Genomic DNA, 13,015 nt, shown 5'->3' on the forward strand with positions numbered 1-13,015 from the left:
TTTATCAGGGCAGAGCCACTTGCAAAAGGAGTAATACTATGTACCAAATCTGCTGAAACTTCTGCCAAAAAAATAAGCTGTCCACCTAAATCACTACATCCAAACAATGCTCAGGAGCAAAACTGAGCACCCAGTGGCACTAATGATGCTGTGTTTTACAACCCACGCCATTGAAACAACACCCTCTCCAAATTCCAATTTCCCTTAATTTCATATATGTAATTTGTACTTACAATACACCTGTTGCTCCCATAATACTCTTGTCCCAAATGCCTGCTGGGGTGTTGTGCACATAGAAAGCAGGTTGGGGGAGGGGGGTGCGGAATGACAAAGTAGTAGTGTGGCACGACACTTCACACATTAGCATCATGCTGCCATGTCTGTCTGTGAGCACAGAACATCTAGAGTTGATTTTCATACTAGTTTATGTATGATGAGGATACTTAACAACTGTAGAGTTTGTTTTGGGTGCCATAACCCAACCATGACAAGTAGTACATTAAAAGTGACAATGACATTTTTTTCAAGCATATAATTGTTTTGTAGGGGTAGTCAGAAGCAGAAACAGGAATCCAGTGTGGTGCTCACCCCAGCATTGCCAGTTATGAAGCTGGAGTGGCTGGTAGTTTTGCAAAGTATTCTCCAGTTCTCCCTCTCTCTGTACAGAATGCACCAAACAGCTGCATTCTTAGTTGCACATCATAACAGCCCCTGTAGCACACCCAAGTTCACCCCTCTCATGCCTCCCTCTTCACTCAATTAATCTGAAGCTGTAGTAGTTTCTCTAGTCTTCCTCTTCCTCTGCTTCTGTTCCTATCCCATTCCACTTGTCCACTTCACCATGTGTCACTCTCAACATACTCTGCCTGCATCAGTAAAAATTCACTGGTGCCAAATTCCCATACTGTTCTCGTGGTACCTCTCCTCTCCAACCATCAGTCTGCACTCCCTTCACCCTTCCCTGCCATTCCCCAACTCTCTTTTCCCCTCGACCACTCCTCCCGGAAACTGCTCACTACAGTCAAGCCACAATGCAGGGACAATATAGCTGTCCAAGACATTGTAGCTGTGTATGTTTATGTGGCGAGAAGTCCAGATGACTTCTTTAGTTAGGGGTATTGGCCTGGCACAGCTGCAAGATTTCCACAGCTACAGAAAATTAATTACAATAATCCCCTTCATCAATTGGCTGTGGCATTTTGTTTTGGCTCCTTGGTGGGTTGCTACTCTATTGTGCCAGATGTTTTTAATGTTTACTAAGACCTTGGATATGTATCTGCAAACAAGCAAAGTATTAATTATGTAACTTCAAACTTTTAATGCAATAATTAAAACTTTATGATCGTCCCAAAAGTGTTTTATTTTAATGATAGGCCTGAGGGAGGACACTGTCTGAAAGTTTAGCTTCCGTTTCTATCACATTTATATGCCCATCAACTGCTCAATGCCTAAGCTATATAGTGAGTTGCCACCATCATTCCTTCCATTATTTATATTCCACCCAGGACATGACCCACACTTCAGTGGGCTTTGAATGCATTCAGCCAACTAACTCAGGTGTTTCATTGTTTAGCCGTCCTTCATCTGAATTAATATTCCATCTGTAATTTCTTTATGATTTCAGGACATTGAATGTTGAGATTCTGTAAGACTGTTACTACGCAGAATGTATTTTTCTTCAACACACAGGTTGATTTAGTAAGTGTTCAAATCCATTTAACTGCCATGGCATTTGATTAGAATATTTAACTTAACACACAATCATTAAACACTGTAAAACTGATCCTCACATTTATGCAATCACAGAGCAGTCATTCTGTGAATAATGTGCTGCCAGCCGCAATGAAAAGGGGAGGGCAAATGTGAAACAATGAAATTGATACAGGAAGAAAAACAGGACATAATGGGCCAGGAAAAGCTCAAAAGTAGTTCATTTGATATTACTGGAAAGAGGACACAATGGGATAGGAAGAGCACAAAAGCAGTTTATTTGATATTACTGGCTAGGATATCAATAATAACAGTTAAGTTAATTTAGCAGGACCACTCTTTCTCTCCTAACTTTTGTTAGCTGCATTACTTACCTTTTCAATATCTTTCTTCACAGCATTCATTTTCTCCCGTAGCAGCATGGCTTCCTGTTGTAAAATCTCTGTATCTCGCATTATTCGTGGCAGACTCTGCAGTATCTGTAAACGATTGTAAAATGGGAAGTTACAAATGAAAATACGATAACATAACAGTAATGAACTAGGACAGTAATCCAGAAAGTAGATTCTGTTGCCAATAATAATAATAATAATAATAATAATAATAATAATAATAATAATAATAATAAGCAGTGATCGTCAGGTTAAAAGGCTAGTAAGAGTAACAGGGTCCAATGATGTAGCAAAAAATGAAGCAGATGTCTGTGCAAAAGCTCCGCAGAACTGTCTAGAACAGAACAAAACAAGAAAGACAGTAGTTACTACAGTGCCACATAGGCACAATATAATCTATAGTTCACACATAAATAACGAAATTCAAAGGACAAATATTAAAATAAAGAAACTGTGAGCTGAATATGCAAACTGTGATGTGCTCCATATTAGTAACCTGCTGCATAGCCTTCACACCAAGCATGTCTTCCACCTAAACTGTGAAGGAAAAAAGTTTGTGTATGATTGTGACAGTGATATAATTCACGAAAGACTTGAACAGAATAACACTATCTATGAACGTAGTGGTTTGAATAATAACGGAAATGTATTAGAATAAAAGACAGTGACTTGACAGGCAATAAACTCCTCAGGATGAGTAACAATCTAAAGAGTGAGTGTTTAGAGGCAATAAACAATAAACCTAAATCTGGTACTGTAGATCAAACGAACATTTGCTTCATTACGAATAAATTATTAGAACATTTTTGCAACGCTGAAAATGTTGATGTTGCATGTGTAACAGAACACTGGAGGACAGATCAGGTAGAATATTATATTCCTCAAAGTTAGACTGTTGGTGAAATAAAGTGTAGATGTGAAAGAAAGAATGGAGATGCACTAATATTTGTTAGAGATACTATAATGTTGAACTGATTATGAGGAAAATTTTGAAAACTAAGATAAACGTCATTATTTGTGGCAATTTCAACACTGACATGACCAACAAGGATGAATATGTTTCAAGAATTTTTTTTAACATATTAAGATCCCTAAATATTCACTGTAGAAACTACACACCTACATGGTATAATGCCTGCTTGGAGAATATTACAGTTATTTTTCAGAGATATTAATTATTTCATCCTAGTTAGTAGCGCACTAGCAGACCATAGACCCTTAATTTTAATATTTTTCTAAGATCAGAGTCAGACACATTAGCCTGCATGAAGTCTAATGCTAAATGGTTAAGAGACCAGAAAAACGAATATATTATTCTACTTATTGACAGATTAGCTGATGTTAGTTTGATCAGCTAAAAGGAGCACTGGATCCTGAAGAAGTAAATGATTACTTTATAATCTCTGTGAGTAGGTTGAGAGCACAAAATTAATCAAAATGTGCTGTAGAACCTCTTGGTGCTGAGTCACCTAAGGGGTATGCCTTTCACTGGGTTGTTGTCACCCCCAAGAATATTACAAAAGCTGTGTCAAGATTCTCATACTCCAGCGTTATGACTGTTATTGGCTCTCCAATTATGTGATTAAAAAAACTAATACATACCATCTGTCAAACTCTTACTATTATATTTAATAAGTGTTCATAATCTGAAGTTTCCCCTGGTACACTCAAAATTGCTCAGTGACACCAACCTTTAAAAAGGGGGATACACATCTGCCTCAAAACTAGTGACTAATTTCTAGTGTACAAATTTTCTCCAAACTTTTAGTGAATCTAATGTGCAAGCAGCTAAATAGCTATTTTGGAAAGCATGATCTCCTCTCCAGCACACAGTCACAGTATGGATTCCAGCATGGCAAAAATACAACTGCTGCTATCACTTAAATTGTTAACCATGAGTTAACTGCATTTGAACATTGGGATCTAGTATCAGTTGTATTTTGTAATCTCAGCAAAGTCTTGGGCTGTATACCATTTAACATCCTACTTGCAAACCTGACGTATTATGTCGAACAAAAACCATCTTTGGATGTAATCGTGTAGTACCTAAGCAACAGAAAGCAGTTTGTATCAGTCAAAAACAGATGTTCTTTCTTGAGGGTAAGTTTGGACTTCTAAAAACTTCACTGTAAAAAATAATCTTAATTGAATATTTAATGTTCAAACCTATTCTACTGTATGTGGTCAGCAGTGAATAAACTGAATAAATGGTGTGCAACATTGATTCAAATAGTATAAACCAGCAAATTTACATATCTTTCACCATTTTTCTAAATTTTACTATTGAGGGTTTTATAATAGCATGCAATGAGTTTGTGTATTCCTTCACTGTAATGACATAAATTTCACAGTCTACCTCACAGCCTACACAGCTGAAATCCTGCCACCTAACGTATAGGAAACACTAAACAGACAGATTAAGACATTCTAACACGACTTTCGAGAAACCCAATGGTACTAAATGGGAAAAATCCATGAACTAGCTTCTAGGGTCACAGTTCTCTATTAAACATGTGCTCCTATGAGCAGAGCACCAGAGTACAAAAAACTCCTGCTGCTCAGCTGCCAACTTGCATAAATCAAATTAACAACAGGGATGCTGTTCCTCCCCCCCCCCCCCCCCCCCCCACACAATACCAATATCACACTCACAGTTCTGTGAAAGAATGTCAACTTGAATTGTCAATTAATAATAATAACAAAAAAACAAGATCATGATACTTCGACATCAATCAGGTACATCAGCAACTGATGTGCTCCCAGAATATGAAAAAGTTAGTCACTTTTGTCTACCGAGGCTCACTATTTCTACATCTACATTTATACTCTGCAAGCCACCCAACAGTGTGTGGCGGAGGGCACTTTCCTGTTCCAGTCGTGTATGGCTCACGGCAAGAACGAATGCTGGAAAGCCTCCGTGCGTGCTCGGATCTCTCTAATTTTACATTCGTGATCTCCTCGGGAGGTATAAGTAGGGGGAAGCAAACTATTCGATACCTCACCCAGAAATGTACCCTCTCGAAACCGGGGCAGCAAGCTACACCGCGATGTAGAGCGCCTCTCTTGCAGAGTCTGCCACTTGAGTCTGCTAAACATCTCCGTCACGCTATCACGGTTACCAAATAACCCTGTGACGAAACGCGCTGCTCTTCTTTGGATCTTCTCTATCTCCTCTGTCAACCCGATCTGGTACGGATCCCACACTGATGAGCAATACTCAAGTATAAGTCAAACGAGTGTTTTGTAAGCCACCTCGTTTGTTGATGGACTACATTTTCTAAGAACTCTCCCAATGAATCTCAACCTGGTACCCACCTTACCAACAATTAATTTTATATCATCATTCCACTTCAAATTGTTCCACACGCATACTCCCAGATATTTTATAGAAGTAACTGCTACCAGTGTTTGTTCCGCTATCATATAATCATACAATAAAGGATCCTTCTTTCTATGTATTCGCAATCCATTACATTTGTCTATGTTAGGGGTCAGTTGCCACTCCCTGCACCAAGTGCCTATCCGCTGCAGATCTTCCTGCAATTTTCTAATGCTGCAACTTCTCTGTATACTATAGCATTATCCGAGAAAAGCCGCATGGAACTTTGGACACTATCTACCAGGTCATTTGTATATATTGTGATAAGCAATGGTCCCATAACACTCCCCAGTGGCACACCAGAGGTTACTTTAACGTCTGTAGATGTCTCTCCATTGAGAACAACATGCTGTGTTCTATTTGCTAAAAACTCTTCAATCCAGCCACACAGCTGGTCTGATATTACGTAGGCTCTTACTTTGTTTATCAGGCGACAGTGCAGAACTGTATCGAATGCTTTCCAGAAGTCAAGGAAAATGACATCTAAATCGAATTGGGTCTCACGCGACCACTGTTTCCAGAATCCATGTTGATTCCTACAGAGTAGATTCTGGGTTTCCAGAAATGACATGATACGCAAGCAAAAAACGTGTTCTAAAATTCTACAACAGATCGATGTCAGAGATATAGGTCTATAGTTTTGCGCATCTGCTCGACGACTATTCTTGAAGACTGGGACTACCTGTGCTCTTTTCTAATCATTTGGAACCTTCTGTTCCTCTAGAAACTTGCGGTACACGGCTGTTAGAAAAGGGGCAAGTTCTTTTGCGTACTCTGTGTAGAATCAAATTAGTATCCCATCAGGTCCAGTGGACTTTCCTCTGTTGAGTGATTTCGGTTGCTTTTATATTCCTTGGACACTTATTTCAATGTCAGCTATTTTTGTCGATTTAGAGAAGGAACTGCAGTGTGGTCTCCCTCTGTGAAACAGCTTTGGAAAAAGGTGTTTAGTATTTCAGCTTTACGCGTGTCATCCTCTGTTTCAATGCCATCATCATACCAGAGTGTTTTCAGCCACTTACTGATTTTACGTAAGACCAAAACTTCCTAGGATTTTCTGTCAAGTCGGTACATAGAATTTTACTTTCGAATTCACTGAACACTTCACGCATAGCCCTCCTTACGCTAACTTTGACATCGTTTAGCTTCTGTTTGTCTGAGAGGTTTTGTCTGCATTTAAATTTGCAGTGATGCTCTCTTTGTTTTTACAGTAGTTTCCTAACTTGGTTGTTGAACCACAGTGGGTTTTTCCCATCCCTCACAGTTTTACTTGGCACGTACCTGTCTAAAACGCATTTTACGATTGCCTTGAACTTTTTCCATAAACACTCAACAATGTCAGTGTCGGAACAGAAATTTTCGTTTTGATCTGTTAGGTAGTCTGAAATCTGCCTTCTATTACTCTTCCTAAACAAATAAACCTTCCTCTCTTTTTTTATATTCCTATTTACTTCCATATTCAGGGATGCTGCAACGGCCTTATGATCACTGATTCCCTGTTCTACGCTTACAGAGTCAAAACATTCGGGTCTGTTTGTTATAAGTAGGTCCAAGGTGTTATCCCCACGAGTCGGTTCTCTGTTTAATTGCTCGAGGTAATTTTCGGATAGTGCACTCAGTATAATATCACTCGATGCTCTGTCCCTACCACCTGTCCTAAACATCTGAGTGTCCCAGTCCATATCTGGTAAATTGAAATCTCCATCTAAGACTATAACATGCTGAAAAAATTTATGTGAAATGTATTCCAGATTTTCTCTCTGCCACTAATGCTCCTGAGTCAGAAGGTCAGTGAAAGGAGCCAATTATTAACCTAGCTCGGTTGTTGAGTGTAACCTCCACCCATAATAATTCACAGGAACTTTCCACTTCTACTTCACTACAAGATAAACTACTACTAACAGCAACAAACATGCCACCACCGGTTTCATGCAATCTATCCTTTCTAAACACCATTTGTGCCTTTGTAAAAATTTCGGCATAATTTATCTCTTGCTTCAGCCAGCTTTCCGTACCTATAATGATTTCAGCTTCAGTGCTTTCTATCAGCGCTTTAAGTTCCAGTACTTTACCAACGCAGCTTCAACAGTTTACAATTACAATACCGATTGCTGCTTGGTCCCCGCATGTCCTGACTTTGCCCCGCACCCTTTGCGGCTGTTGCCCTTCCTGTCTTTCAGAAAGACGGTGGCTCTACACAGGAAATACAATGTAGAGTTGCTCTGGGTAGGGATGATGCATCAAAGCTGACAGTGATGTGGAAAGACTGAGTCCTAACCAGGCATACTAAATTGAGAGTGCTGAAGTATCTGGTGTTTCTAGTTTTCCTTTATGGTGCTGAAACATGGACAATAACTGAAGGGGACCGCAAAAGAACTGATGCTTTTGAGATGAAGACAAACAGGAGGCTGCTGAGAACATCATGAATAGAGAAATGGACCAACAAATCAATCCTTCAAGAACTCATGGTAGAGAATAGGTTGTCCAATATATGTTTCCAGTGAATCCTGCAGTTCTTTGGTCACATACTTCTACGACAGGATGATAAATTGAAACAGATAATCATCCAAGGCAAAGTCGATGGGAAAAAGAGTGCTGGGAAGACCAACAAGATGATGGAGAAGTCAGATAAACAAGAAGACACACCAAACATAGGGATAGCTACTCAAAGATGCAAACGACCAGGAAAAATGGAGAGAAATGTGAAATGGGTCACCAACTTTTAACTATGAAAGACAGAGTGTTGTTGATTATGATGATGATTGAGAGATTTAAACATCCACCATTCAGTAAATTTACGAAAATAATTGCCCAACTCATATGCAATGTGGCTGTTTCATTTCTGTTCATCTTTGAAAACACAATACACACATATTGTATTAATTCACGTAAATCAACCAAGTGATGGATGTTTAAACCTCTGAAGTGCATAAGGAAATAAAATAAATCATGACTGGTCACAGTAAAATCGCAGTTTCAACTTATATTTCCATGTTTTGGACTTTATACAGGGTTTCCCATGAGTAACGATCAATATTTGGGAATATGACATGAACAATCATTCAAAGCAAAAATGTATAGTAAACATGGGCTCTAAAATGGATACCTTTACAGCCATGAACACTTGTTCAGTAGAAGACGAGTTACACAGTAGCGAGGATGAAAAAGTACTCTTAGCTCTTAAGATGTGATATTTAGAGCCAATGTTTGCTGGACTTTTTTCTTGTTTTGGTCCATACTACCACCTCAAAGTGTGGGAAGCAAGAGCTTGCAGTAGAAGAATTAGTCCTTATTTACTAGACTTTTTTTTTTTTTTTTTGCTTTGGATGATTGTCTCTGTCATATCACTGAATAATGACCACCACTGTTTAATCATCCAACAATATGCTGATTTTATACTGTCATGACTTTATAAACACATTTAGTAGTTGTATTACACATTTATTACCTTATAGATAAATAAAAAAACTTTTTTATTTTAAATTCAGTGCATTAGTATTTGTAAAATGATTCTTTCATATACCGTTCATTAAAAAATGACGACCATGCCACTTGGGACCAGTGGAATAGTACATTAGCTTATTTGTTCGAGTTGTAAATATGTCATTTATTGTTGTTTTTCTGACATGTTCTACATCCTGGAGGACCTCCTCACTACATATCAATTGGAATGAAAGTAAATCTAATGTAATGGCACCATGAATGCAAAGATCCCAACTAAATGAAACTGCTATTTAAGCCCTACAAAATCAAGAATGTCCGAGTGTGCAGTATACCTAATATTCTCATCAACAAATTGTACTTTCCAGGCAACCAAATGTATATAAGGTTTTTAATTATATAGGATAATGACCACCTCAATAACAATAAATTATGTCACCTGCTGACTTGTGTCCTCCAAAGCACTGTTGACTTGTTGAACATACAGCTGCAGTTTCATGACTAATGAAGATGCAAATGCCTGGAAATGTTAAAATAAATTAACATTCTGACACAAAAGACAGAGATCTGTCAGAATTTATACAAACTTATGACATAATTCCATGACTTACATCTCTGTTTTCTTGGGCTTCTGCCCGTCGAAATGTTTTGTTTATCCATTCCTTAACATCAAAACTGTCTTCAGAAAATGCTGATATATCCTAAAAGAAAAGGAAAATATTAAATTATAGTAGTAATTAGCCATCAGCACACCATCAAATGTTCATGAAAAATACCTCCATGGAAATGCCATGGCATCACTAATTCCATCATAATATGAACTTAATTTTTAATATGAATTGCCAAAAATAACACAAAAGAACCACAGCTTTTATCTAGATTATGAAGTAAACAATGTATAATGAATTGTCAACACAAAGGCCTTTTATAGACGTGGGTGATAGTACGGAGTGAGAGACAGTTCTCTGTTAGAGAAAGCTTACGAGTTAGATAACTTCACCTTTTTGAGGTGTTATAACCTCTGCCAAGACAATGTTTTGTTAGTGTAAAATTGATTGTCCCACATGTGAAAGGGAATGCTGCAACAACAACTCATCAAATACGCCTACGTATTTTTCCAGGTGTTTTATGGAACACTAAACCCCCCAACTGCACCAAGAAAAAATGATGATTAATAGTCTATGAGTAATTCTAACAGCTAAAAGAAGGCACAAGCAAGATGTAATGTTTTACAGTCCATAATAGCATTAAACACTATCTAATACAATTCTGACATTATGCTACACTGGCCATCTGAGAAACTTTCATCAAAGTTGCTCATCTGAGAAACAGATGACTCCACATTCATAACGTCATATATACGAAAAGGTCACAGTATAAAAGAATGCCTTCTTGATGAAACAGGCAACTCAATAGTTCAAGGACAATACAGCAAAATTAAATGATAGTAAAACCCAACATTACTTTTCTCCCTCCTGAATCCTGATACTGACCCACACAATCTCAAGGAAACATCAATGAAACTTTTAGGTATCAATCTCGACAATAAGTTCTGTTGGTATATCCAAACAGAAAAAGTTTGCAATAAATTATCAAGAGTGGTGTACCGGATAACAAAATTAAAGAACTGTATCAATGAAGACCTACTCCTGATTGCCTATTAAGCAATTTTTCATTCACACGTGAACTATGGGCTGATAGGCTAGATACTCTGGGAAAACTCTGCTGGAACTAATAAAGTCTTCCTCTGGCTGAAGAAAGTAATCCAATACACTTTTGGTCTACAGAACACTTCTTGCAAAAAATACTTCACCGAACACAAACTACTTACTGTTCCCAGCTTGTTATAAATTCAAATTTTTGTCTATGATACAGAGAATCACATTTATATAAACTACAGCTAATGTCCAGGCTTACGAAACCAGTAACAGAAATCTGGACTAGACTATTTAAGACTAAGAATAGCTTTGCACACATTGGAAAGGAGTTTCTGAACAAAATACGGCCAAAGGTGATGATATTCCCACACAATAAATTTAATATCATGGTGGAATCATGGCTAAAAAGAAAGGCCTTCTATAATGCTAAGGAAATCATATGTAATAGTGTAAATAATTTAGTAATTTAATTATGGTGTGAACTAAATGCTGTACAATATACAAGTGCAAACTATCGTGTGCATAAATTAAATATGTAACACTCTATTCAGTTGTCATATTATATGTCATAAAGAAATAACTTGCACTAGATGAAGTATTCTGCAGCAGCAAAACTGCCTTCAAACATATAAAACGATTAGATTTGATATCAGCAAAATTGCTAAGAATTCTTTGAGCGGGCCTAGTATTATGTCACATCCATTCAATTCAAGAGGGTAGTGCAGAAAAAACGACAGAGTATTTCATACAAATGTAAGTTACAATAACACAAATAGTTTTAAACAGTTTAACAATAGTTACATACGGTAACATTTTCTGAATGTGATACATGCTGGCAAGTGAAGTAGTAATTTGATAATTAATCAATTTAATAAGAGTTCCTCCTCTCCATCCTTGTCAAACTAGACCAGTATTAAGTTGAGGACGATGCAATCAATGATACTATTTCTCACAAGATTATAGAAATACGTATGTAATCAGATACTTGTACCTACACATGAATTCTTAACTTTAAGGGCACAGTTTGTATGTGTGTATTTTATCGTGTGACACAGCATACCATGGGCGAAATGCATGATTTGTACTTTGATGCAACAATCCCTTACTGTGATACAACACATACAACGGCAGCAAACAAAGGCTACCTAATCCAATGTGTCAAAGTCAAAACACAGCCATACCATCCCTTCGTGAATACAATGCTAGCATTTTGGTGCGGGGTAAAGTACAGATGTCTGAATAATGCGCCGAACAATTCAAAGATCAAAAGTATACAATTTGTCTAGGCGTATTAAAATGCACATTGTGCAACAGAAATGACACTACACATTACCATTGTTGTATGCAACGCTTTTGCAGGGATATGCGATGTCTGCTAACAACTGTCTTCAACATTTGAAGCTTAGCATTGTTTGTTGTGATTTTGAAGTGTCGCATCACTACCACGCTCGACCACGTAGACATCGATAAGATCGACACGTATCGCGTAATGATTTTCGATTTTTAAAATTATTACGATATCAAATGCTAACTGACGATCAACAAAATGTGTGTATTAATTGAACGAAATTCCGAAGCAGAACAATACGTTTGATATGCCGTAGTTAATTAAGAATAGAATTGATTTAATGACTAAAATTAAAGATATTGAAATATTAGGAGATGCTACGTTTGCTTCTTTTGATATAGCTAACTTAATTTACAACTGTATCAACTGAAGAAACAATAGAAATAAGTTTTAAGAAATTATTAAAGAAAGAAGTTATATATTTCAGAAATATCAGAGGTCAGTGGCATGTTGCAATTAATATTGTCATATAATTACTCTACCTTAGATGGGAAACTACCAAGAGAATGAGGGTCTTCCTGTGGGCAGTAGAGTATCAAGTTTCGTGGCAAACACATTTCTCAATCAACTGGCAACCACCTGTCACTCTAGGAAGGAACTGTCGATAGCAGCTAGCTAAGATATCCAAACGCTATTTTATACTCAATTTAGGACACTAATTCGCAATAGGGAAATTTCTGGTGTGGTGTACAGGTAGTCTCACAAAAGAAGGCAAACCACGCGTCAGAGGCACTAAGAAAAGTCGGAATGTCCAAGACAGTTGCTCAATTGATTGCGTTAAGACGAGAAAACAGCACTCAAAACCACATGACACACATCTCTCATGTGTCAAACATGAGCCCCAAGTGCCCAAAGCAGAACTAACAATTCATTTAATGACAAAAGATGCTATTTAACCAAACAGATATCATGTTAACGCAATGGTAGGTAGAACCAAATTTTTTCTACATTCCATCAAAATATAAGAGGTCTGAAGAATAAAATAACCCCCCTTGTAATATACTGAAGAATTGAAGAATATGGGAATAAGAAAGCGAACCTGATATGTGATGTTTCTCTTAACATATTCAAAACTGCTCATTGTTGC

The 13,015-nt window shown here is 37.5% G+C and overlaps 1 protein-coding gene across 1 annotated transcript in view; it reads right to left on the minus strand.

The window, feature by feature from the left end:
- LOC126267864 (conserved oligomeric Golgi complex subunit 7) overlaps positions 1-12,065 on the minus strand; it is a 68,598-nt gene extending 56,533 nt beyond the window's left edge. The window contains exons 1-4 of the mRNA XM_049973177.1: positions 11,914-12,065; positions 9,534-9,623; positions 9,362-9,442; positions 2,085-2,189 (exon numbers count right to left, since the gene is read on the minus strand). Coding sequence (XP_049829134.1) covers positions 2,085-2,189; positions 9,362-9,442; positions 9,534-9,623; positions 11,914-11,916 — 279 coding nt within the window. The 5' untranslated portion in view covers positions 11,917-12,065. The remainder of the gene's footprint in view (positions 1-2,084; positions 2,190-9,361; positions 9,443-9,533; positions 9,624-11,913) is intronic.
- Positions 12,066-13,015: the final 950 nt, after the last annotated feature.

This window comes from Schistocerca gregaria, chromosome 1 (assembly GCF_023897955.1).
Source record: "Schistocerca gregaria isolate iqSchGreg1 chromosome 1, iqSchGreg1.2, whole genome shotgun sequence".
In the NCBI taxonomy this organism is placed as follows: domain Eukaryota; kingdom Metazoa; phylum Arthropoda; class Insecta; order Orthoptera; family Acrididae; genus Schistocerca; species Schistocerca gregaria.